Source organism: Diceros bicornis, chromosome 9 (assembly GCF_020826845.1).
Source record: "Diceros bicornis minor isolate mBicDic1 chromosome 9, mDicBic1.mat.cur, whole genome shotgun sequence".
NCBI lineage: Eukaryota > Metazoa > Chordata > Mammalia > Perissodactyla > Rhinocerotidae > Diceros > Diceros bicornis.
In genome coordinates this window covers 76,436,657-76,463,835 of record NC_080748.1, presented here as the reverse complement: position 1 = coordinate 76,463,835, position 27,179 = coordinate 76,436,657, and the positions used below count along the sequence as shown (strand labels likewise).

General features: G+C 46.1%; 1 protein-coding gene across 4 annotated transcripts in view; it reads left to right on the top strand.

The window, feature by feature from the left end:
* The first annotated feature begins 6,340 nt into the window (after positions 1–6,340).
* The window catches only part of TMTC4 (transmembrane O-mannosyltransferase targeting cadherins 4), a 64,921-nt gene continuing 44,082 nt past the window's right edge, over positions 6,341–27,179 (top strand). Inside the window, exons 1-5 of one of the 4 annotated variants that reach the window (XM_058548439.1) lie at positions 6,341–6,422; positions 11,546–11,761; positions 15,854–15,969; positions 17,340–17,556; positions 22,751–22,838. In XM_058548439.1, the coding sequence (XP_058404422.1) occupies positions 11,600–11,761; positions 15,854–15,969; positions 17,340–17,556; positions 22,751–22,838 (583 nt within the window). In that variant the 5' untranslated portion in view covers positions 6,341–6,422; positions 11,546–11,599. Of the gene's footprint in view, positions 6,423–6,875; positions 7,066–11,545; positions 11,762–15,853; positions 15,970–17,339; positions 17,557–22,750; positions 22,839–27,179 lie in introns of those variants that run through there. The other 3 variants (XM_058548436.1, XM_058548435.1, XM_058548437.1) reach the window with 3 other exon arrangements.

Here is a 27,179-nt window from a genome sequence, read left to right as displayed (position 1 = left end):
GCCTCCTGTGCAGTATAGAATTAACCTTGCACATTCAAAGAAAGGTTTGGCCCTTGCCCTGTTCCTGGGAGGTAACCTCTAAGTCTTTGGAATCTCCTTTCTGATAAGAATGCCTTTCTTTATTTGGTGGCTTTGGGTCATGCCAGACAGTCTATGCTAACCATGTGATCTGTGGTGGGGACCTTGGGCCACATGGTATCTGCTTGACCCTGAAAGGGCTGGAAAATCAGGTCAGCCAGGCAGATAGATAGCCATGCCTACTTGACCAACCTCCAATTGAACACTAAGGCTTGAGTAAGCTTCCCTGGTTGGCAATTCTTCAAATGTGCTGTCACACATCATTGCTGGAAGAATGAAGCATTGTCCACATGACTCTACAGGGCGAGGACAACTGGAAGCTTACACCCGGTGTCTCCTGGACTCTGTCATGCGCGCCTTATTCCATTGCTGATTTTCATCTGTATCTTTTGCCATCATAAACTGTAACTATGAGTATAACACTTTTGTTTACTTCTGTGAGTCCTTGCAGTGAGTGAATCATTGAACCTTAGGGTGTTCTTGGGGGCCTGCAAGCTCAACTCCCTAGAGCTCTGTGCTTAGATTCTTCTCCTACTGCACAGGCCCTTCCTGGGTAAGCTCATCCTGGGTATAGCTTTTACTGCCTTCTAATGCTTTCAGATCTACAACAGCCACCCAGATCCCTCCCTGGAGCTCTAGACCAAAATATCCAGCCACCTCCTGTATATTTTCCTGATGTCTCACAGGATTCTCAAACTCTATCAGACTCCCATTAAACTGGATTGTAAATATTTAAACTTGATTGTAAAACTATTTCTTCTATAAGACTGTTACCTCTGTAGGATCATGAACCACTCATCTCTGCAACCTCAGTATCTAGGAGAGTAACTAGCAGATAATTGGCATTGAGCACATTTTTGTTGAGTGAATAAAGAGATAAGTAAATAAATAATTAGCCCACAATCATAAGTAAATCCCATTTCATGTAGACAAGAGCATTACTATATTTGAATCTGCAAAGTAAACATTTTTATTTAAGCTTAAGATTTTAAAATAAGTGATTCATTAAAGAACACACCTGTTTTAAATATTGAGGAAAGGCAATTTGCCACAAGTGGCATTGAAAGAAATTGCAGAGTTTATTTATAGAAAAAGATGGTCGCGTTTATTACATTTTACTGAAGAGCATGGAAAGGTCAACATAAAAAAAATATGATGTGGTTGCAAATAATGAGGAGGAAAAGAGTTAGTAGGTAAAACATCTGAATATTTGGAAGTTCCAAGCTGTGCACAAACCATGATTAAAGTACATGACCACGTATAGGATGTGATAAGGCCAGCCCTGCTAGGCTCATGGTTAAGATTAAGATTCAGTGCTCTTACCACCTAGCCCGTACATTTTCCAGTCAGGGAACCACACCACCCCTCCCTGTCGGTTGTTATACTGTGGCAGCTGCATGTTGCTGTGATGCTGAAAGCTATGCCACCAGTATTTCAAATACCAGCAGGGTCACCCACGGTGGACAGGTTTCAGCAGAGCTTCCAGACTAAGACAGACAGTCTAGGAAAAAGGACCTGGCCACTCACATTGGCCATGAAAACCCTGTGAATAGCAGCGGAGCACTGTCTGATACAGTGCTGGAAGGAGAGAGGATGGCACAAAAAGACTGGGCAGAGTTCTGCTATGCTGTTCACAGGGTCGCTAGGAGTCAGAATGGACTCGATGGCACTAACAACAATGTGGTGCATGGCTTATTACACAAGCCTGTCTGCCCACAATGCTTTCTCTACCCACTTGTCAGGTGGCTCCTCTCTCCTACTTGCCTTGAGACTCCCCCCGTAGGTGGTACTCTGCTTTAGCTGTGGCAGTCATTGTTAAGGGCACATTTGTTATGCAGGGGGGTGGAAACAGGCAGAGTTGGATAATGATGAAATGCTGTTCTTCCTTCTCAGTAGTAGATGTTAAAAGTTGTTGGAGGGACACGACCCATCGGAGCCTTTTGGGAGGTAACTACTTTCAGCTGGCTTGTTTGTGGGTGTGGTGGCAGTGGAGATGTTTTGGCCCCTGGGAAGTTTTGGGGGCTCTGAAATGTGTGCACATGGCGTACGTTGCAATTTGTGCGAATAGAATCCTCTGGAGTTGTGCAGGGCACAGCTCTCATAGGTGTACACAGCATCCCTTGATTTGCGGGACTCTGTTGATGAGATCCCTTGACCCTGGGAAGAGTTTAAGTGTAAGTGGACTCTAAGGTTTCCTTCTTGCTTGCCATCCCGGTTAGAAGTTCCATCAAGGAGCACCGTGCACACCGGATAGCAGCAAAAGCCTCACGGTGTAGCAACCAGAGACCAAAGTGTGGCAGCTGGCCAAGGAAATCCACAACACCTGTCCTCAAAAAATTATGCAGTTCAGAGGGCCGGCCCCATGGTGCAAGCAGTTAAGTGCACACACTTCGCTGCGGCGGCCCGGGGTTGCCGGTTCGGATCTGGGTGCACACCAAGGCACCGCTTGTCAAGCCGCTGTGGCGGCGTCCCATATAAAGTGGAGGAGAATGGGCATGGATGTTAGCCCAGGGCCAGTCTTCCTCAGCAAAAAGAAAAAAGAGGAGGATTGGCAGATGTTAGCTCAGGGCCGATCTTCCTCACACACACACAAAAAAATTATGCAGTTCTCCCCCCACTCCCCAAAAGGCTCAAAGGGTTCATCTCCCTCCAACAACTTTTGACATCTGCTGCTGAGAAGAGAGAAGGTACGGGGCAAAAAAGATATTTACCACCTTCTCTGTTCCAGTTCTTTCCAGCCCACAACATCAACCTTGTCAGGCATTTCAGGGGTTCTTGAAATCTGCAGCTACAGCCCTCAGTTGTATGCCCAGTCTTGGTTCCACTAAGAAACATACCAGCTGTTTGACCCTGGACCTCTGTGCCTCTTTTTCTTCATCTGCAGGATGAAGGACAATATTCACTTGGTAGAGCTTTTGTGAGAATTTTTTAAAATAAAATATGCAAAGGGTCTAGCACAGTGCCTGGCACACACTGAGCACTCAATCAGCAGGCTTTCTGTGTGTGATGGTGATGCCACAAGTCCTGTCCAGGGGCCTGGGGCCAAGAGGTGAGGGTCAGTGTATGGGTCAGGAGCAGGGAGGTATTCTCTACATCTTCTCCTTCTTACTAAACCATACAATTGTGAAAGGCGGGGTCAGCACCATGTTTATCTTTATACTCTCCACAGTCTACCCTGACCTTGACACATACTACTATATCATTTTGATCATGGCTGGCTCAGCAGTTTAAGGAATAGCATACCATTGGATTAAGTCAGGAGATTCCACTTCTAACTCCAGCATTGCCAATAACGTGCAATGTGACTTGCAGAAAATTCTGTTGGAGACATATTGTTGAGCATCTGCTATGTGGTGGGCACGGCAGCTGCAGGGGTACAGTACTTAAGACAGACATGGTCCTTGCCTTCATGGAACTCACAGTCTAATGGTAAAGCTGGACTTCACACAATGATCACACAGTTAGTTAATTACAATTGTGATAAAAACTATGCGAGTATATACAGAAGGACCTAAGGGTGTTTGGGGAGAAAACTCAGGGAAGGCTTTTCTGAGAAGCTGACATTTGAACAGCGACCTGAAGGATGAATTAGTTAGCCAGGCGTCACGGGGATGATCAGGAGACAGTGCTGCAGGTGTATGTGGACAGCCCAGTGTGGAAGGGAGCACAGCACACTGTCGGACTATAAAAGGCCAGTATGACTGAGCTTAGAAAATAAAGGAGAGAGGGGCATCAGATGATCCCGGAGCAGTAGGCAAAGGGCCAGGCCATGCAGCAGCATTTGGACCTTTAATCTAAGAGCAATGGGGAGCAGTGATGTGCCAAGAGGGGCCACAGTGAGAGCGAATTGTCCTGGCAGTAGGAAATAAGGAGTGCATTGTCGATAGGGAATTGAAAGACAATGATAAAACAACTTTTATCTTCACCATGCACTGGCCATGCTAACTACGTCAATCAGTAGCATGCTGGTAAATGTTTAACAACTGGTTCTCTGGGGAAAATAAAGATGTATGCATATATATACATGTATATACGTATTACAAATGTTACTGATATAAACACTATGTAGCACACAGTTTACAAATAATAATAAAATATACAAATACTCTTTACTGTAGACTCCATATAGTTGATGGATTCTCACAAAATGCTTTTGATTTTTGCTACAAGCTTCTATGTGTAGCCAACCGATGCTTGTAATTCAACTATGATTTGACAAATGGAACTGTATCTCAATCCGCTTTTTGCCCAATAAATTTATTTTCATTAAATCTGATATGTGATCTCAAACAATTTCTCACCCTTGCACAAATTAAACCCATTAAACTAAAATCTTTTAGTTTCAGAACTAAGCACAACACAATTTTAAGTTTAATCTGCATTATTAACATTCTCTCCACCACTTTCTTAAGTCTAGAGACAATCAGCAAAACAACAAATCAAGCCTCGATTCATAATGCTTGCCAACTTCCATGGTGTAAATACTCCCACAGGGGCCGATTGCAATCTACCAACGTGAGATCAGTGAACGTGGGTTAGGAAGCACGTGCACAGTAGCACAGCATTACACGTAGCAGCGGAAATGGAAAGAAGGCATTTATTTGATAGACCTTTAGCAAGAGGAATCCTGGTGATTTGTTAGACGCCAAGGATGAAGGCAGAGTTCGGGAACTGCTAAAGGAGTGGTGGTGCCATCACTAGCACAGGGAGACCCGACGAGAAGCAGGTAGGGAAAGCACGCGTTCCATCTGTATGTGTTCCAGTTGAGGCGCTTGTGACAGAACCAAGTGGAGAAGCTGAACAGGGTTTGGAGCTCAGAGAAGTACGGACGGAAGTTGTAAATCTGGGATATATTGATTGAAATGCTGGCAGCGGATTGAATCATGTAGGGAAAAATTGTGGAGAGAAAAGGGCTGAGACCTTAAAAATACGTTATTCGGAGGTCATCAAGAATCAGATAAGCAAGCCAAGGATACTGGCGAAAAACAGGAGTGCAGAGCCCTGCTATCACCAAAAGAAGTAGGTATTTTGAGGAGGAAGATGAATTTTGCTGAGAGATCAAGTAAAATAAGGAAGGATATTGTCCTTTGGATTTAGTGATTGTGGGTGTCACTGGTGACTATACAAAAGCAGTTTCAGTGGCGTATGGAAACCAAGAAGTGAATGGGAGTTGAGAAACTAGGCAAGTGGAGACAGGCAGCTCTTGCAACAACTTCAGCTGCGGGGAGTAGGAGAGAGGCAGCGTGGCAGCGGGTACGCGGAGTAGAGCAAGGCTTGGGACTGAGCGAATCCTGACGGTACGGATCCAGTCAAGAGGGAAAGACTGATCTTAGGCCGGACTCTGTGATACTGGAAAGGGAGGGGTGTGTGAAATCCCTGAGTTTAGGAGTGGATCTGTAGGTTTGGCTGTGAACAGTGGGAAAGTTTCGTTTTCTGAAGCAGGAGACAAAGTAATCTACCAAGAAAGGGGTTATGGCGGGCGGACTGGCGATCTGACTGGGAGCCGAAGTCTAGGACAAAGTGACTTGGTGACGGGACGGTGGGTGGCGGCTCTGGCCAGGCGAAGCGCCACAGCAGGGTTCGTGGGTCAGCAGGAGAATGAAGACCTGAGTCGTGGAAGTGGATCTGCTAAAAACAAAAGCCGGAGCCGCAGGGCCTTGGACGGAAGAACGCAGTTGCAGCTCTGTTCCGAGAGGCAGAAGGAGGGGACACACATGGGAAACAACGCCGCCCAGACAGGAAGAAGTCCACGGGCCGGCCGCTGTGATCAGCTCCTTCCCTGCAGACACGCCGCAGGGCCTCCGCCGACAGCGCGAGCAGCGCGAGACGGGCCGGCGGGCCGCAGGAGGGAGGACGCGGCCGCGGCGGGCTCGGAGGGCTGGCGCCCGCAGCGCGCGTCGCCCGGGCCGGGCTGGGGCCGCCCCTCCCCACCCCGGCCCCGCCCGGGCTCGGCCCCCAGAGCTCGGCTTCCTCCTGTCCCGCCGAGCCCGCGTGCCCTGCGTCTCCTTCGCCGCGACTAGCGCCCTGTGGCCTGACGTCACCGGCGCATCCGCCAATGGGCTCGAGAGGGACCGGCTGCGGCGTGAAAGTGACGACGGAAGCAGCCAATGGCCGCGAAGAGGGGGCGGGCCGAGGCGGGAGAGAGAGAGAGTGAGCGCCCGCACGCGTGGGGAGCCGCGGCGGGTGCGGGCGGCGGGTGCGGGCGGCGGGCGGCGGGCGGCGCGGGAGGGGCGCGGCGGGGGGCGGGCGGCCCCTCCCCCTGCCCAGCTCCGGGCGGGCGCCGGGAGCGGCCGGAGTTTCCGCGCCCGGGAGGGAGATGCGGCCGCCGCTCGGGCTCCTTGCAGGTAATACGCGAGGCGGCCCCTGCAGGGCCGAGCGCGCCAGGGGGCGAGCAGAGTTGGGCGCGGAGCGGGCGCCGGCTCCTCGCTGCCGCCGCGCCCCGAGCCCCGCGGGCTGGCCCGGGCCCGGCGGCGGCACTGCTGCAGGAGTTGGCTCCGGGACCCAGGTTGCGGCCGAGGGCCTGGGTCACGGGGGATGCGGGCGCTGGGTGCCGTGCGCCCCGGTGTGAACAGCACGCGGGACAAAGGGCGCGGCGTGGAGGGTGCGCGCTCCGCCTGCCCTCGCCTGGGGCGCCTGCGCTCCCTCCGCCCGGGGCCGTGGTCACCCCCGCCGCCCCTGCCCGCTCCAGCTGCGCGGGCGCTCCCTCCGTCCGAGGCGCGCCAGGCGCCTGCGTTGCGTCCCCGGAGCGGCCACCTGGCCGCGGGGCCCCGCGCCTGGGCGCCAGCTGGCTGCGGCCCTGGCGATGGCTGGGCGCAGCCGGGCCGCTTGGCCGCCTGCCCTGGGTTAAAGGCGGCTCCCCTGCAGCGCCGCGAGTACCAGCTACTCCGCTCTGGCTGCCGAGCGGAGCGGCGGGCCACCAGCCGGAGCGCCCGGGGCCACCGAGCTGCCACTTCCCTGCGGGGGCTTGGAGTTGGGGAAGCCGAGCAGGTGGGGAAGCCGAGCAGGTGGCGCAACCGCCGCCTCACCTCCTGCGAACTCTGCGAGGTTTCTGGTCTTGTTGATGTTGTGACTGTGAGCTGTGTCTATTTTCTTTTTTTTTTTTTCTTTTACCACACACAAAAGAAGGGAGGAGTTAGAGGAAAGATCTAGCCAGAGCATTGTGAATCATCCCACACTGTTCTTTCTCTGGGAGAGCAGATGGATGGGGAGAATTCCTTGAGAAACGGTTACAGTAAAGACTGACTGGACCCCCTCCCTGTCCCCTCTCCGTGCAGTCCTGACCTCGCCTGGTGCGCCCCAGATGGAGGTGGGGTAAAGTGATGCAGACCGACTTAGATGGGAAAATAGCTACAAGCTAGCAAGCTGGAAACTTTCTGGGACAGTGGAACTGTGAATGTCGAGCCACACACAGTCATTCTTGCTGTAGGCAGGTATGGGCCTCACGTGTTACTGAACTAAAAACGGGAAGGCGATCACCAGAGGAAGATACTTGGAGGAGCATTTTGTTCTGCACTGCGTGGTGGAGGGCAATGGAGGTGAGGGTCTCCCGTGCCTCGAGGGCCCCAACGGAGGAGCAGTCAGCTCAGGTCTCCTGCTGGGTCAGAAAAGGTCTGGTTCGTTAATCCGATTCCCAGAGAACTGTCTCATCTCAGCCTGGCAAAGGACAGCTGGCATGTGGATGGATTGTTACTGATGGGTGGAAAAGCCGGCCAGAGGCCAGCAGGTCCTTCAGTGCGTATGGAAGAATATTCTGTAGTAGGTGGCTGCTGCTCATTTTTCTGAGTGAATCATTTAGGTTTCGTCTCCCTGATCCTGTTTCCTGCAGTACAGGCTGCTGTGTCAGCTCTCACTGGGTCCCAAGGGTTCACAGCTCAGTGACACTTGTTTTTTTCAGGGTTGAGAAGGGGTCCCTATTTGAGGTCTTTTTGACTTTTCATTGATGATGGGTTAATTTGTTTAACCCCCTGAAAATAGAGGCTTGATATTAGAAGTTTAAGAAATTGACAATAAAGAGACTTCTGCTTCATTCCAAATTCCACACCTGATAGGGTCGGTTAATTCTGAACACAATACGAAATCAGCACAGGAGTCAGATGGGGATTAGAGCACCAACTTTATCACTGGTGAAGGTGCCTGGAGCGCTGCCTGGACTGAGCCTGAGGCCGCAGTGGGGCTCCCTTCTCACTCCATATGGTGAATATACCATCCAGCCACTCCCAGGGGCCAGGGCTGCCAGGCAGGACACTGCCTAGATAAGAGGAACAGGGTGATGCTGGGGGGGGGGTGGCTATCAAGAGAAAAACGGAACGTGTGCCTTCCTATTTCGTGGCCTGGGTACAAACAAAGCTGTAGGGGGCCGGTCCACCTGTCTGTACCACCTCACGCTGGCAGGGCTTCTGTTACCTGAGTGCCAAGCCTGGCTGGGATCATTGCAGAACAAAGGCCATTTACTGTGGCCGAAGGGGAGTTGGGAACAGGATCACTGTGTAATGCTGTGCAGTTTATGCAGGGCACACAGGTGCCTGGCCAGGGAAGCAGAGCCCTGGGTCCGCCCAAAAGAAGGGCGCCCTTTTCTTGATTGCATCCAGTCACCTGATGGGCTACTGCCGGCCTTGGTTGGTAAGTCCATCTACCAGAATAAACAGTTGTTGGCAACATTGGTGTTCCCAAGACAGGAGATCAGGGACTAGGCACCAGGAACTAGTTTCTCCAAAATAATAACAATAAAGGGAACTAATTGTGTCCATACATTCTCTCCTTTAATCCTTAGCACAACCTCCTGAAGTAAGTAATGGCACCCACCCTATTGTGCCGATGAGGAATTGATCCTGAAGAAGCCTGGGTAGCTCAAGGTCACACAGGGAGCAAGTCCAAATGCGTCTGTCTCCAGAGCCCGTGCTCTTAACCACTGCTCAAGAGTCTGAGAACTTTGCGTGGCTTCCGAACACATTGTAGTTTTTATTGCATGTGCTGACCCACAGTATTTTCTGAACTGTCCCACTATACACGTTAACCGTTATGCCTTAAATGAAAAGGGCATTTGTGAGTATTTTCAGTGGCAGCAAAGAAGTGGGAACCTTGGAGACGAGGGGAGGGGAGCGGCAGTCAGGAGGCGAGAGTCAACCAGATGGAGAAATAAGGTGGAGAGCGGGGAGTGGGACAGACTCTAGGTCCCCTGATGTCCCTGTGGTAGAAGAGGGGGAGATCATTCTCAGATTGACACCCCAGGTCCGGGCGTGGCCCACAGTCTGCCTTCCAGATGTCTTAGCTGTTGCCTGAGGACCAAAATGATTAGTCTGTGTTACAAACAATCTGAGATGGAAAGTGAGACATGACAGCTCATTTCGGAGCACAAATTATTTCCTGATTCAGTGTTCTTCTTGTAAGGCCATTTGAACCTCATGACAACCTTTTGTGAAATAATATTCAAATATTTGGGCCTCAAGCAGATAACATCGAGACCAGTTACGTGACCATTTGTCAGCTCACAGCTCTATTGTGTGTTTAAAATTGATATAAAGTATTTGCTTTCCTCCACATGAATTTTCTAAATCAAAGAACACTTTTATTCCCTCCATGTTAAGTCACGGTATCTTACTAGCTATTCAGTCTTTTTAATTAATTAATTTTTTTTTTTTAGTAGCAGGATTAATTTCTTTAGCTGAAATATAGACATAGTGGTTGGGCCCTGCCTGGTGACCTATGTTGTGTTTGCATCTGTAGTTTGGATTCGACCAATGGTTTATCCTTTCAGTGGGAAAGAAAAGAAAGGCAGCAGATAGTAGCTGGAATATTCCTCCCAGCACTTGCCTAGAGCATGAGTTACATCAGGTGGAGAAGCTCAAGGGACCAGCGGTGAGAGAGCTGCAGAGCCTTCCTCTCTGGACTGTAATCTGCACCTCTGCCCAGCACCTGGAAAGTGGCAGTGTTACCACAGAATGGGTGTCCCGTTGACTGTTGGATCTGTCTCCGTGTTGTCTCAGATAGACGCCCATAGAAAAAGATGCCTGTGACCTCAGATGGCGTGTTTGACTGACTTCTTGATTCCGTAATCTGGGGTACTCCCTTAGAGACCTGGAAACAAATGCATCTAAACTGCCTTCCCAGTCGAGGGGCCTGGGATTCTCCTCCCTCTCAGTATGAGAGGAGTGGGGGCCAGTCCCTTACTGGGCAGGACAAAAGCCTTGGTACCAATAAGCCAACTACTAAAGGGAATTTTCAAAAGAAAATAGTTCTGTGCCTGTGCTTTTGCCCTCCTTGAAAAAGGACCTATAATAACAGTGCACCTCCCCTGGGCTTTTATTAAAGCCAGCTGTGTTTCTGAGCACTTTAGGTGAGTGTCTCATTTAACCCCTATGACAACAATGTAGAGTGGGCACAGTTATCGTTCCCACTTTAGAGGTGAGGAAACTGAGGCCCAGAGAGGTTAAGTAACTTGTCCAAAGCAGTATGACCCAAACATGATCTTGGTAATTTCAAAGGAAGCACCTGTTGAGGGGGTGGTGGGAATGGGGCCAGGTAAAATGTGATTTGAGGGGTAGTTTGACATTTGGGCGAATTCCATGGCAAGAAACCCTTAGGTAACTCTCACTGCTGGAAAGTTCTGCTTTGCAGAGTGGCACAGGAATGGACTCTGAGAGGCTAGGTGACACACAAGCACAGAACTAATACATGGCAAGGCTGAGAGACACAAGTTTCTGCCTTTAACATTTTGCCTGTTTCAAAGAAAAGTTAAAAATAAGTGTATATTTTTAACCTGACTCTTTCACCAGTATTGAAGGTCATATCCTTGCCTGGAATAGCTTCCCCTCTTCTTCTTTAGAATACAGCTCAGCCCTGTATTGTATTTCTGGAAGGAGATGTTGTCCCAAACCAGTCGGTCTACAGTGTTCTCTCCTTCCTCTGTCTGTCTTCTGTGTGGGAACCACGGAGCTGGCCGTCAGTCATGTGCCTGCCTCATCATCTTTACTGAACTCTTCTCTCTCCCTGATTTTCATCTAAGTGGCATGAGTGTCTGAGTTCTACAGATAGGCTGAAGCTCTTTCAGAATCAGGACCGTGTTTCATACTCCACCGCACACACACACACACACACACACACACAATGTGCTAAGACCCGACAAGGAATATTTATTGATTTTTCTTGATTGGATGAAGCAAGATGGCAACTCTTTTTTTTTTTTTAACTTTGTAAACTGGTTCAAGGACTATAAAAATGATTTGCCGTATGGGGTTGGTAAATAAAGAATCCCATTAAATCAATGTTTCTCAAGAACAATCCAACATCAGAAACTCAAGGGCTTCTGATGTCGGGGGTTGCAGTTGGGCCCAGGAGGATCTGCATGTGTCCCAGGTGACTTCAGCATAAATGACTCTAGCTCTTATTCACTTAAGGTAAATGTATCCACTGTAGAAACATTCCTAACAATGTGTTGATGAATATTTATACCATGTTATTTTTCTTGCAGATTTCTAACCAGCATAATGCTGGAGCAGGAGGCTGGCAGCCTGCAGTTTTCAAAATGGCCGAGTTGGACGCTGATTTGGATCACATCATTCCATCTTCTGTCCTTCCACCTTTCTGGGCGAAGTTAGTAGTGGGGTTTGTTTCCCTCGTGTGTTTCGCACGGAGCTATGATGGAGATTTTGTCTTTGATGACTCTGAAGCTATTGTTAACAATAAGGTTCGTGTCTTAATTCCTTTCTGATAAACTTACGTTCACCACTTGCCTATGTCTCCACAATAATCCAAGTTTGTGTTGAATTATTTTCTGTTAACCTTGGGTTAAGCATTTGCCTGGCTCAATTGTGTGCTCCAGGTTTCCCGTCTCTTTTAGATAGCGCTCCTTGATTTAGGGCCCCTTTTATTGCTGGCAGCGGAGTCTCCATCCCCTGCCTAACCTCAAGCTTCACCCTCCCCATGTACCCTATCTGAGGCCGCAGTCCACACCCGTCTGAGAGCCTTATTCTAAGATTGCAAGGCAAGGGTATTGCACGGCATTGCAGACTAAGTATTTCAGGTTTTGTGACAAATTTTCAGAACTCTAGGCCAGAACTGTTCCAAAAAAAAACAATCACGCATTTGCTGCAGTGATGGACGAGTCCGATCGCCTGCCCAAAGGTGCACCCTCAGCAGCAGGCAGCGAGCTAGCTGCTTCTTTGTCCTTTGCTGATAGCATCAGGACAGCCTGCTGACAGCTGCTGAAGGACGAGGAGAGTGCTGCCCGTGGATGCCGCAGTTCCTGCTCATTTCATGTTTGGAGACTCAAATTTGCTGAATTTGCAAAATCCCAGCAAGTTTTGCTCACCAGTGGCTGCAGGGAAAATGATATCCTTTTTTACTCATTAACTAGAGATAGGGAAGAAGAAACAGGTGTGTGGGAAGGGAAGAAAAAGATTTAAGTGAGCTAAAAAAAATCAAGACAAGAAACTCGGAGGCAGGGAGATCCCAGAGGAGAAAGAATTCAGAAATGGCAAGGTTAGAGCCTTGTGACGGTCTGGTTACTCCTTGGCTATTTTATGCGTGTGCCTTAACCAACGAAGAGAGCTGGAAGGAATATACTAACCTCTCTCTCTAGTAGATGCAATGGTAGGGTCTCTTCATAACACTGTTGTTGAATGCTCTTCAAGTTTTGAAGTCATAGATTCTGCCAAATGAGGAAAAAGTCATCTTCGTATTGAAATGTTGAGAAAAATTCTCTATGGGACAAACGTATTCTGGGGCAGGAGCGGGTGGCAGGGGAGTCACTGTTTTGCAGGTGTTTTATTTGTAATACATTGTAGTTGATTTTTTCTATTTTGATGGCACAGACTACAGCATTGTTGACATTTGTTTTTAATTCAAGTTCTTCGCTTGAATTTTCCTCAGGTTCACCCAGCAGTTACTGCAGATGTTTCTGCTTCAGTTCTTTTTTAAACTATGCTTAAAAGAAAAAGAAGTTTGTAGCTCTAAGCAACTCTGTCACAGTGGTGGCTTACTAACTACAGAATGGCTTTTCTAACAAGGATACGAGCATTTGCCTTTATTTTTTTAGTTCCCCTTTTCATTTTGTTGCGAGTTTCTTGACTCTTCTACTTTTATAAAGTGGAAGATCTATAAAGTGTTGAGAACTCAGAAGCTATGTCGAAGAGCTTTGGTGAGCAAGGCAGGGAGAAAACCGGCGCTGTGCTGTATGTGGGGTGCCCTGGTGTGTGGGTGTGATTCTCTTTCCATCTGTGTGGGGTAAGGCAGATGAAGCCGTTTTGTGGCTCTACTGCACGTTGTCTTGGCAGTGTTTTCTAGAGCATCACACTGTGCCCCTTTGTTAACTTGCTAGCGCTCCCTTTTTTCTTTCCTGTTTAATGAAAGGCCCTCCTCCCTTCATTGGCCCCGTGCCGACAGTAATGTGAAACAGGCTGTTACTGGGTTTTGTTGGTGTTAAAGACTGTTTTCCAGATGCTTCCTTGTAGTGTTGAGTTGCCTTTTTTCATGGAGATGATGGTTTTCTTTGAGACAGTGGAGTTAGCAGGAATTTCAGACACAACACGTCTTTTCCATAAATCATTAGGAGGAAAAATTGACCTTTCTTCCCGTAGTGCGCCCTGCTGTGTGTAGGCTACAGCTAATCAAATATTTAGAGCTTCGTTGGTGTTCATTTTCTGCTCAAAGGGAGGGAAAGATTCTCCGCCCAGTCCCTTCACAACCAAACAGGTATTTCTGGGGCAATGCAAAAGAAGATGGACTTCCAGTTTTGTAACTGAGTAACTAAGTTAGTGAGTGGATTGCATGACCTTCACGAAATATCTGACTCTTAGGAGTCGGTGCGCTCCAGGCCTCTCAAGCCTATACCCAGTGAAATGAAATTCACCTTCAAAGTGGGTATCAGGTGACCACCTTTGCATCTGTCACCTGTCCTCAAGCCTTCCCCTTTGAGTCAGCCAGCGCTTAAGTAGCGAATACTTACCACACTCTACCGTGTGCCTTGCTCTTGGCTGCCCAGGATTTGACATACTTCTTCTGTGCGGGGCATTCCCCACCTTAGGATAGTTATAAGCTGCAAAGACTGTCCGGTTTAGATGCAGTCACAAGCATAGGCTCTCCTATCAGGTGCGCCCCCCTGTCGGAGTCAGGAGCTAGTCATGTAAAGAGGACGAGGTCTGGAGGCGGCTGGGCAGCCTCTGCAAGATGTCCAGTGGTGTGATTTGTTGGTGCTTCTGGCTGCACAGCCCTGAACCTGTCCACCCGGGAGTCTGTGAGACTTGCAATCTCCTTTAAAGCAATCCTTTTTTGCTTAAGTCCATCAGCTGATTTTGGTTACTGCAACAAGAGTCTTGACTGATAGCCGGTTGGTGCTTAGCACATCATAATTTCTAGTCCTTAAAGTATTCCTGTTTAATTATGCTTCAAAGAGAATATTAACATGCAGTTTTGTTACTTCCTTCAGAGTGCCTTGTCTGCCTTTCTTCTTGTTAGACACAGTTTAAACAATCTGGTTGCTTATTTAAATGTTAAAAAAATGCATTTTTAAGCATCTGTAGTACAGTACCAAATTAAATTACCTTAGTAGTAAGATAGGTCTCGTTTTTTAATATTTATCTTTAAATAAATATTAAAGTGATCTTTAATCTTTATCTTTAAAAGCTATGTGGAAGTTGTTTTTCTTTAATTTTACTATCTGCTTAGCTCACGAGCAAAAATGGAAAACTTTAGGGCCAGCCCCGTGGCTTAGTGGTTAAGTGCGCGAGCTCTGCTGCTGGCGGCCCGGGTTCGGATCCCGGGCACGCCCCGACACACGGCTTCTCCGGCCATCCTGAGGCCACGTCCCACATACAGCAACTAGAAGGATGTGCAGCTATGACGTACAACTATCTACTGGGGCTTTGGGGTGGGGGGAATAAATAAATAAAATCTTTAAAAAAAAAAAGGAAAACTTTAAAAAATATATGTTAATCCACTCTTATGTTTTAAGTCGGATATTTTTGGTAAATTGCTTTATGTATTGGATATGAGAGAGAGTAATAATGATCTTGTTTAGCTATATGGTCCATTCATTCACTCAACATGGATTAAGCACCTTCTGTGTACTGCCTGCAAACACGTGTGGCCTGGGTCTCGTGGAGCTGCAGTGCAGTGGGGCAGACAGATGATAGTTATGTGATTATAAATCGCCAGTGTGCCGGGCACTGAGAGGACAGGTGTCAGATGCCCCAAGACCCGTGGAAGGGGAATTGCATCAGCTCAGGAAGGTCATGGCTCGATGGCTGAGAGATGAACGGCGGGAGGAGTGGAGCTGTGCAGAGTTGAGGGGTGACTGTCTGGGTGGAGACCTGTGCGTGCAAAGCCTTTGGGATGCGTGGCAGCAGAAGCTGTGTGGGAACCGGACGAAGGCCAGTAACAGGAGCACGGAGTCCGAGAGATGAGCCTGCAGAGTTCGGAGAGAGCCAGAGCACCCCGGGCTGTGACATCCATGTCAGGACATCGGCTTTGCCCTGGAGGTGGAGCCGGGGGTAGTGGGGAAGCTACTGCAGTGTTTTAAGCAGGGTAGGGTGGGGTGACCCAGTTTGCATTTTGGAGAAATCAATGTGGAGAACATATCAGAGGGCACAGTGGACACACTAGGAGGCCTGGCTGTATGCTAGGTGAGCGATGATGGCAGCTTGGCCCAGGACTGGTGGGAGAGATGGAGAATAGAGGTATGAGGAACTTTAAAGAAGAGGTCGTGGTGAGGGCTTAGATATGGGGTGAGGGAAGAGTCATGACTCCTTTGCCCAGAATGTCCTCTGGTGTGTTCCTGCAGGACCTCCGGGCTGAAACGCCCCTTGGGGACCTGTGGCATCATGACTTCTGGGGCAGTAGACTGAGCAGCAACACCAGCCACAAGTCCTACCGACCTCTCACCGTCCTGACTTTCAGGTGAGGTATGCCAGCATGGGCTGTGCGGGAGGGTCACCCAAGGCTTGTGCATGATACTGTAGCAGGTTTGATGTGACAGGATTCCCAGTGTCAGAGAGTCAAGTCAGTGGTTCTTAGGCAAGCATAAGCCACTCACCTATATGGGTGTCCAAGAAGTGGCTGCTAATTTCAACTGTTAGGAGTTAGGTCACAGGAAGACTGAGAGAAGGTACATGAGGAAACTTCATTTCGGGGCTCACTGTGGCAGTACAGATACTGAGGGCAGAACACTGCAGAGCGGATCAGCATGGCCCCTGAGCGAGGGTGACGTGCAAGCCTTCCGTACTTTGTACACTTCTTGGAGGTTGGACCCTTTGTTAGTTAACACCAAGGAAATGATATGAGTGAAAATAACATGCGGCATCTAATGAAGCTGATTTCTTTTCACTACAAAAAAAAAGGTATAAATTCCAGTATGCAAAAATAAAATGAAGCTAAAAACAATCTCACTGCCCCCTCAGTAATCAGGGAGCTCTTTGCATTATATAAATTTGTTCACCTCACAAAAGTTCCCTTTCATAGCTGTTTCTTGGGTGCATTAAATACTAGTGTATAAATCTCTCATTGAAGCAGGGAAGCAATGATTTGGAATCACTGGTAATTGTAAAGCAGTCAGAAATAAGGAATGAGAAAGCGTTTCATTGGACAGAGGCTGGTGGACAAACTGTAATTTTGATTGAGAAGTTACGTGAGTGTCTTAAACCCAGGTCTCTGTGGGGTAGCCATGAGTAGTGTGTGGTATGTTATATCTTCTTGGAATGTAGTCTTGCCTTTTTTGCACATAAAAAATTGTCTAGGGGCTGGCCCAGTAGTGTAGTGGTTAAGTTCGCGCGCTCAACTTCGGCGGCCCAGGGTTCGCAGGTTCAGATCCCAGGCGCAGACCTGCACACCGCTCACCAAACCATCCTGTGGCAGCATCCCACATACAAAATAGAGGAAGATTGGCATAGATGTTAGCTCAGTGACAATCTTCCTCAAGCGAAAAGAGGAAGATTGGCAACAGATGTTAGCCCAGGGCCAATCTTCCTCACAAAAAAAAAAAATTGTCTAGTTTTCCTTTCCCTTTTCCTCTCCAACTATTTTCTGTCCCACTCCTCTGAGATACCTTTATCTTCCATTTTCCCTCTGCAGTTCATTAAGTTCTTACCTTTGCTTAACCTTATTAGCTTGACAGGCATTATTTATCTTGACACTATTTTTACCAAACTTGCACGCAATCTTTCTCTTCCTCCTTTAATATTTTCTCTCACCAGCCTTTTCCTTCAGACGATTTGCATTTTATTTCACATGCTTTCTGCACATCTGGTGTGAACACCCTTTCTTCACTACAGGATTAACTACTATTTGTCGGAAGGCTTCCACCCTGTGAGTTTCCACGTGGTCAACATCCTCCTACACGGTGGCATCTCTGTCCTCATGGTGGATGTCTTCTCAGTGCTGTTTGGTGGCCTGCAGTACACCAGTAAAGGCCGGAGGTTGAACCTGGCCCCCAGGTCCTCCCTGCTGGCGGCACTGCTGTTTGCCGTGCATCCGGTGCACACAGAATGTGTAAGTATTGTTTGCTCACGGCATGTGCACTCGTGTGAGGATGAGAAGCCCTCCGTATGTTGGCTCGTTTCCTAAAACAGGTGTCCCTTAAATACTCGTAGAGCTATAGAAAGTACACTCTGCCGTGCCCTGCCAGACATTTGAAACAATTATTTGTAGGTCCAACAGCTCTCTCTTATGAAAAATGCAGAGTCTCATATTGGTGAAGACTTTATAATAACAGGATGGTATGATCTCTGCTGATGCTTTCTGTTTGGCTGTATGGCCACACTGTAAAGGTATGCATGTTGAATAGTGCCTGGCTTTGGGGTCTAAAAGCCAGAGGCTAAGAAACTTTCTTCACTGAAGGGTCTGATGCAATTTTCTTGTGTTAGCTGGGAGCTTTGTAATTTTCAAAATGCTTCCTCGTACTTAATGTGATTGTCACAAAAACTCTGTAAGATCAGATTGGCTAGCGTTGAGTTACTCCACTCAACAGAAGAGTACATGGCCTGGGAGGATGAATGAAGGACTTGTCCCAGGTCAGTCAACTGATGGGTCGATTTAGGGATAGAATTTAAAATCTGGTCTCCTGAGGCCTGGGCTGAGGAGATGCCGGCATACTTTGAGTTGAACTGGAAAGTGGCTCCCCATGCCCTCCTGGGGATCGCTCGTGGATTCTCCCCACCTTCCTGCTCCTCGTCTTCTTCACTCCCTGTATGGTCCTCCTCCCCTGACGGACTGCCCAGGAGACGGGGCAGCTCCTGACAAGTGACTGACCTGCTGTCCAGTGAGCCATACCTTTATTCCATTGAGCTGCTGCTGAATATATTTGGTACAAGCAGTGTTGGGATTTAACTAAACACTTATGGGATTTTCAGGGACCACCCTACCCCCACCCCATGGAACCCTTTGAAAATGTAAGTCAGCATGTTTGCTGGGGTAAAAGATTTGATTTCAGTCATTCGTTCTGTGAGCGTGACATACCTAGGATAAAATACTACATGTACTTTATTGCTTCTCCACAATAGACTTCAACATTTAATATGTATTTAAATACCTACATATTAACCAACTGTGTTGAGCATCTTGAAGTAAGTTTCAAAATACTGAGCAGAATTCTTGTCTTTAGCATCTGATTTTATTAATTTTATTAAACTGTTCTTTGATATTACGAGGATTGTGGAATTGTTATCACAACCTTCTCCTAACATCGTATTACTTTAAAGCTTTTAAAAAAAATTCTCCTAATTTTTTACTTCAGCAAATTCAGAGGACTGAAGGGAACTATTGTAAAAGACTAGTTATAAACTATTTATTAATATGTTACTGTGACCGAATTAGAATTTGTTTCGGTGTGAGTTCTCTTTATGGTCTAAATGTTTAGAAATGGTATACACATTGATCAAAAATAAGGGAATTTCTGGCAAAAGTACTGGTTGACTGCTTTGGTCCTCGTCTAATTTAGTATAAACTTAAAAATTAAAAGCAAAATGAAATATCTGAATTATTAACCAAAGGAATTTTTCTAAAATTTTGATGTTAAATATTGAGAAGTTAGCTTATAGAAAAAGCTTGAAGTGTCAACAAGTGTAGCTGGATGTGTGCATACACGCACATACATACATGCCCCAGATAAATATAATCCGGGCACATGTTAACCCCAAAATTCTATATTCGAGATATTTAAAAAGAAGCCAAGGGAAGTCTAGCTGTAGGAGAGAAGGAAGTATTTGAAAAAAATCTGTTCGTCTCCCTCTCCACTCCATTCCATGAAAGTCATTCAAACTCAAATTGCAAGAAAAAGTTATGGCTCGTTAAAAATCAGCATTCCTAAGAGAGATATTTTGTGTGTTTACCTTTCATTGTTTTGGCAAATAGTATTCAGTTTCCTCTTATCTGCACCCCCTTGTTATCGCCTGCTCTACATTTAACCCAGCCTTAAAAAGGAGCGAGAAGCAGGACAACCCAAGGAACCAGCTGGAAGGAGGGCTCCTCAGAGGTTCGCAGGCCGTGTGGAGGAAGCAGCCCTGTGCTCTGGGCTGTGGGCCCGTCAGTGTCGCTTGACAGCCCTCGCACGGCGCGCCCAGACTGAGCGTTGATCTGGATGAGGAGACTGGGGATTTGGGTAGTACCTGTGCTTCTGTTCACATTTATTAAGGGAAAGCAGTGGCAGTGTAGGCCCCACCAGGTTTTAGTAGTGTAAATACCTATATTCACATTTATGTGTTTTGTGTCTTTATAACTTCTTGACATGAACATTGAGAATGTTTTTGCCGACTGCAAATAAGAACCTAAATTTTCCAGTCTTCTAGGCTGACGAGCCTTCCAGTTTGCCCAAGATTAAGGGGGTTCTGGGACATTGGACTTTGCATTTTAAAACAGGGACAGTCCCAGGCAGACCTGGATGAGTGGGTCACCCTACAGTCTTCCCATCTCCCAGTCCCTAATTGGTGGTGAAATAATTATAATCAGTGTTATTTGTTCCTCACCTGATATGAATGTCTCTTAAAAGTTTTCACTTATGCCACTCTGGGCTATTGTGGGTGTGTAAGGCCTCCACAGACCGGTCACCAGAGGAGGGAGCAGAGCTAAGGAAGGGGGTTGCTCAGCCCCTTGTCTATTTGGAGACCAGGATGGAGGCCCCTGGGGGTTCCCTGAGGACACTGGTGCCACTGGAGGTTTTCCTTTTCCTAAAAGCACTGGTGAAGATTTTAAGTTGCCTAAATTAGGTTATCAAAGAGGGATTCTCAGGCTTCCTTAAGAATTCTGCCCATCCAGTGAACCCAGCGTTTCATGCTGAAGGAATTAGGTGGGGAAATATTCCCTCTTCCCCTAATTCTTTCTTATGGCCCCTGTGCACATTGTTCCTAGTGGGGAAACAAAGATGCCACCTGCTCTATGGATTTGGGGGGATTGCAGGGATTTCTCCAGAAAACCCTGATATGAGTGTTTCAGATTATTTATAAGAAAAAAAATAGCCTTTGTAAAGAACTCTGCCTGAAAAGACATATTATGCAAATATCACAAAAGAAAAATAAAATCTCTCCATACTCACGTCCATCCTCCAGACAATTGGACACAGTGCCTCCTTGATAGCCTTTTAAATGGTTTTCTGTGAAATCTTTCTTTAATTACGATGCCAAAAATTCATTGTAAAGACTAAATACTCTTTTTACTTTAAAACATTTGCCATACTTGTTAAAACTTGTTTTTCTTTATGTCAGACAATGTAACGTACGTTGCTTCAAGACTTGGGAGTATTTGCACCAACTAGCCAAAGGAAGAATGTTTGTTTTAAAAATAAGTTTATGATGTTTAACGTCCATTTGAGTGCAAGTCTTTAAATGCACCTTAGCTACCCAGGTAACAAGTGGTTAGTCTGGTTGTTTTGGCCCCCATCCCTGGTATTTGTCCAAACCACCTCCCTCCCCTTTGCTCACTTCAAGAAACGTTATTCTCTGACTCTCCATGTCCCCCACCTCCTGCTTCCCCTGCCTCTGTGCTCTAAGGAGCCTTTGGATAAGCTTCTCTGGGTTGGTTTCACTTACTTTATCCTCTGTAAGCGTTGGGGCCGGGCCGTCCTCAGGCCCTGTACGTAGCCACAGCTGGAAGATGTCACTCCTTTCCCTCTCATCATCCTGGGGGGAGGCTCACAGGACCAACTGCTCCAGCTGCTCCCTGGTCACTCACCTCGGTGCTGCGGAGCCCATGCCTGCCTCACCCCAAGCTGCTATGTCCTCTGTCTGTTCCTTTCTGCTCTCGTGTTTATGCACGCACCCTGTGGGATTCATGCAGGATCTACCGGTGAGCCAGCACCTACTGTGTGCCGGGCTCTGTTCAGTTTTGCTGCATCCCTCATTTTACTGTGCCCCTGATTGAGTTACAGGCCTGAGTTTTCAAGAACTCTCGTTGCACATTCCCTTCATTCATAGTAATTGGACTGTTTAACCTGCAGGCGTACTGGCACACTTGTTCCAGATCTATTGAAGCTTTATTTGTCCTTAGCTTCCTTTCATGATTGTGGCATTCACAGGTTGAATTCATCGGCTCCTTCAGTCTTAGCGACTGTGTGACACCACGGGTTGCCACATGCCTTTTGGGGAGTTCACCATCAGAATGGATAATCGCCCTCAGCATTTCATATCTAACCACCGTAGTGGCAAACTGCTCCTAAAAGGCATTCTTTTTAGCTATTGCTTGTATCCACACTTGGGAATTGCATGTAAATATAGTAATTTTCATATTCATTTTATATTCTCCTGTCTCCATAGTCTTTATTCTGCATCTCACATATCATATGTCTGTCCTGTAAGAGAAGGTGAACTTACCAGCCATTAAAGCCATCCCTAGAGAATCACAGTAAAGCTTTGCTATATGTCACATCCAGGTGCTAGTTAGTGAAGAATGCCACATAAACTAGACCAACACTCATGAGTGGAATTCCGTGTCTTTCATTGCCACGAAACATTTGGAGAACAATTATTGGAGTAATCAGTCTGAAAGAAATGGAACACAAATTTTATATTGCTTCATTGTCACTGAGGTAAAGAAGGAAAGGGAGTTATCAGGTGTGGAAAATCAGGTGAAGAAATGGTAGAGACTGTCTTCTGTTTCATCCTACTTGTCACCCACTTTTGAAGGGTTCTGCTTTCCAGGTTAACCCACGTCATCACTGTAGGTCTGAAGGGAGGGAAAGATGGCGGAGGCAGCTTTGAGCAGTTACTCCTGTTCTTCTTCTGTCTGCCTGGTGACTTCTAACACTAATTGCCCACCTTTCCTTCATGTTTCCAATCAAATTTTCTTCTTTAAATATCATGCCCTTTGAGCTGATAACATTTTCTTGTTGAAAATCCACTTTGGGGACCTGGTCAGAAGCGTAGGTCTCTGGAGCTGTAGGGGGCAGCATACTGAATAACAGGGCCTTCACTGCACATGTGCATCACTGACTGTCCAGCTCACAGATTAGCCATCGTAGGTTCAAACCAGTCTAGCTTTCTCTTGAAAGCAGTTACTCAAGTCCTAGACCAAAAGAGAGAAGAAAACCAGTTGTAAGATAAGACCGCAGGGCTGTTGCCCAGTTACACAGATTATTTTAATAGATGGCAGAGTCTAGTAAAGTTTTTGTTTTCTGTCTCTAAGGCATTTTTTGTGTTTCCAAAGTTTTGTTTAAATGTTTTTTATGTCAATCTTTTTTTCTTCCTCTTCTTTTAAGGTTGCTGGTGTTGTCGGCCGTGCAGACCTCCTGGGGGCCCTGTTCTTTCTGTTATCTTTCCTTGGCTACTGTAAAGCATTTAGAGAAAGTAAGCATGATGTTTGCCTTCTTAATGTTGCATCTTCTTCCTGTTTTTGCATATCGTGCAGTGTTTTAACAGATGGGAAATTATCCATTTATGTAAGTTTATCACTTTGAGGGAATATGGGTCAAAAGGTGTAAACTCTCTTTAGATATGTCTGTTTACACCATCGCTTTTTTAATAATTCAGAGTTTGTACATCAGTGTTCACATGGGAGTATGCTGTGGGGTGGTGAAACCAAGAGCTTCTGCTCTTGGTACTAAAGCCATTGTGATTGATTTTTGTGGTTTTATTTCCAACAAAATTGTAGAGGAAAAAGCTTTTGGTTATTTTTTGTTAAAATCTCTTGGAAAAAAGAATAGAAAAATGCTAAAATGTGAATATGCACCTGGACTATGAGGTTCTTGTTTTTTCATTGTAGTGTTATTAATACTTACAAAGAAAGTCATTGTTGTTGGAACTAATGAAGTTGAAATGACCAGTTGGGGGCAGTATTGCATGATTATTAGCAGCAGTTATTGAGATACAGTGGAATCCCTGTCTAACTCTACTCATTATATGGATTCTGATCATCTCCAAGTCAAATCATACCTTCCAAATTGTTGTATGGTAGAAGTTGGATATGCTACATTTAGCTTATATAGCAATTATGCATGCTGGTCCAGTAAGAGTGTCAGAAATTCAACTTCTGTTATGAATTCAATATATGGACTGTAGAACTCTCTCCGTAGGTATCCCCATCAATTATTTATATTTGCTAGGGGAGAAGTAGGGAAGTGGGGGGGCTGCTATGCTCTGCAGCCCTAGAGCAGGGCCATGTCAGCAGAAGCAGTGGTGCCTTGGCCTCCTGGAGGCTTTTCCACAGTGTCTCTCAAAGCGGAAGTCCACTCGAGGGCTGCCGGGGCCTTCGTGTCATTGTTCACGTACAAATGCTTGTGCTTTGATTTCTCCTGTGAATTAATCTCTTACTAATAATGAAGTTCAGACCCGTCCTTCGGGATTTTGTGGTGCTGGGGCTGGTGAGACGGAATAGCTCGGTGAGGGGAGTAAACGGGGACCCTAGGCCAAATCCAGCCCACTACCTCTTCTCCTACGGCCCCCAAGCCAGAGTGATTTTTACAGTTTTAAATGGTTGGGGAAAAAAACCAAGAACAATATTTCGTGACATATACAAAGTCATATGAAATTCAGAGGGTTTTTTTTGCTTTTTTGGGGTGAGGAAGACTGGCCCTGAGCTAACATCTGTGGCAGTCTGCCTCTATTTTGTATGTGGGTCACCGCCACAGTGTGGCTTGATGAGTGGTGTAGGTCCATACCCGGGATCTGAACCCGCAAACCCTGGGCCACTGAAGCAGAGCGTGCTGAACTTAACCACTATACCACCCGGCCAGCCCTTGAAATTCAGATTTTCATGTTCACGTAGAAAGTTTTATTGGAACATAGGCACACCCCCTTGTTTTCGTTTTGTCTGTGGCTGCATGTGCCCTACAATGGCAGAGGTTAGTAGTTTCAGTAGAGGCCGTCTGACTTACAAAGCCTGAAATACTTACTGCCCTATCCTTTACAAAGTTTGCCAGCCCTTGGGACACGTGATTTCACGGGATAGCTGTCACCATCTGAGTGGTTCCCCAAATTTTTTTTAGCAGCGATTAATAGGGAGTTTCCAGCAGGAAGTTTTTACTTACGAACCTAGATGACTTTACTGTTAATATAATCATTGCCATTTACTGGACAATCTGTGTGTACGTGTGTATATGTATTTTTCTCATTTAATTATGTAAGAGCCTTCGAAGTAGGTGGAATTACTTCGCCCATTTTCCCAGTGTAGGACTCAGAGTTTAAGTTCCTCTCCCAGGGTCACACAGCTTTTTATGGCAGAACTGAGTCTGTCTAACTCACCTCAAAGCCGGCACCAGCTGCACTGTGCTCTTCTGCTTCCCTGCACTCCTGGGACCGGTGAGGCAACCTTATCCCAACAATCGAGAAAAATAACCAGGAGGGACATTCAATTCTGTTAACAAATTGTTAAAATGTTAGGTGTGGTAATGACATCACAGGTATGCTTTAAAAACAATCCCTTTCTTTTAGAGACACATGCTGAAATATTTGCGGATGAAATGGTGTAAAGTCTGAGATTTGCTTCAAAATAAGCTAAGAGGAAGCAGGAAGGGTGTAGGCATGTAGATGAGGACAGACTGGCCAATAATTATTTAAGCTGAGTGATGGTGACATGAGAATCCCTATATCAGTATCTCTACTTTTGGATGTGTTTTTTGTTTTTTAAAAAAGATGATTTGTTTTTTACTGACCAGGTGAGTTACCAGATTAAGAATCAACAGATTTTGGTGACTTTTTTTAATCTTTAAAACATTGTGTTTATCTAAGACAACCAGATTATATATTTTTAAGGATTTTTTTTTCTTCTGACATTACATGAAACAGGTGAATAATTAATGACTTAATAATTTTGTTATGGAATTGGAAGGGAATATCTAAAACCAAAATGTAATGGTGTAATTTAGCAATTAAACATGAAAAACTTAACATATTAGAACAGGCAACTGGAATAAATTTATAAAATATTTCATACAAAAGAACGTAGGTGGTATATGTCATACAATAAAATGAACACCTGTGAACTCATCTCCCAGTTACAAAAAAAAAGTCACCTTTTCTATAATTAGAACAATGTAGAGACTGCTTCCTCACCTCTCCTCCACTGCCTCTCACCCCTAGCCCTTTGCCCACATGGGACCATCCCTGAAGCCCCAGGTTCTGCCTCTCCCTGAGGTCTCTATGGACAATCATATGGAAGGTCAAACAGCATCTCCTTCCTTTTCTCTTCTGCCCTATGACTCCCAGGTGCTGTCAGTCTCCAAATAAGTGCTGATGGGGCTGCTTACCTTACTGTTCACTCACAAGGATTCTAAGTTTCTAAAACAAGTTTATCTTTCAAAAAAATGCTATCCTAAGGTGAAAATAGCACACAGACCAGATTCTTCTCTTGTGATTTTTTTAATGTCTTATAAATGTGGGAGTTCTCTAGCAGACACAAGACAAAAAATTAGTTTTATTATTTAAATCTCAGTAGGCTTTTTTCTTTATTGTAGTAAAATATACATAACATAAAATGGACCGTTTTAACCATTTTTAAATGTACCAGTTCAGTGGCATTAAGTACATACACCTTGTTCTATAACCATCACCACCATCCATCTCCAGATCTTTTTCATCTTCCCAAACTGAAACTCTATACCCATTAAACAATAATTTCCCCTGCCCCCAGCCCCTGGCAACCACCATTCTGTTTCTTTTTTTTTTTTTTTAATAATTTTATTTTTTTTTTCCCCCAAAGCCCCAGTAGATAGTTGTATGTCATAGCTGCACATCCTTCTAGTTGCTGTATGTGGGACGTGGCCTCAGCATGGTGGGAGAAGCAGTGCATCGGTGCCCGCCCGTGATCCGCACCCCGGGCCGCCAGCAGTGGAGCGCACGCACTTAACCGCTAAGCCACGGGGCCGGCCCCATTCTGTTTCTCTCCGTGAATTTGACTACTCTAGGTACCTCGTATAAGTGGAACCATACAATATTTGTCCTTTTGTGACTATCTTCAAGGTGCATCCATGTTGTAGCATGTGTCAGAATTTCCTTCCTTTTTAAGGCTAAATAATATCCCATTGTATGTATATATCACATTTTGTTTATCTGTTCATCTGTCAATGGGCATTTGGGTTGTTTCTACTTTTGGCTGTTGTGAATAGTGCTACCATGACCATTGGTGTACCCAATAGACTTTTTAAAAAAGAACAATAGACTTTCTTTTAACCCTTATTTTTTTCTACAAAAAGGCAGGATTGCAAACTCTTCTAAAACCTGTAGGTTGTACTATCTTAATGTTCTAGTTATTTATAGTTAGAGACCTGGAACATCCGTGTAGAAACTATCCATAGTTTCCAAGGGTGGATTGGGAAGGGCCTGTGAGATTTTTCACTCACTGCCCCTCCTCCATCTGTCATGTTCAGGTTGACCATGGGGCTCAGGTTGTGTGTCTTGGAGCACCTATTCTCTCAAACCTGCAACTCCACTAAGACACTGTGGAAGGGGGACCCCAACGGCCCCAGACTATGCCATGCTCACTCAGGACTTGGTTACACCCAACCACTCCCCAACCCTTTATTATTATTATTTTATCATACCCAGATAAAACCACCACTTTTCCTGTGACTCATCATTTTTCTGATAGGACAGAGGGTTTGGGGGCAGCTGAATAGAACAGTTTCAAGTATAGAGACAGTGATGGTGACTTTTCTTCCCGAGACTGAAAGTTAACTTAGCAGTAATGCATGT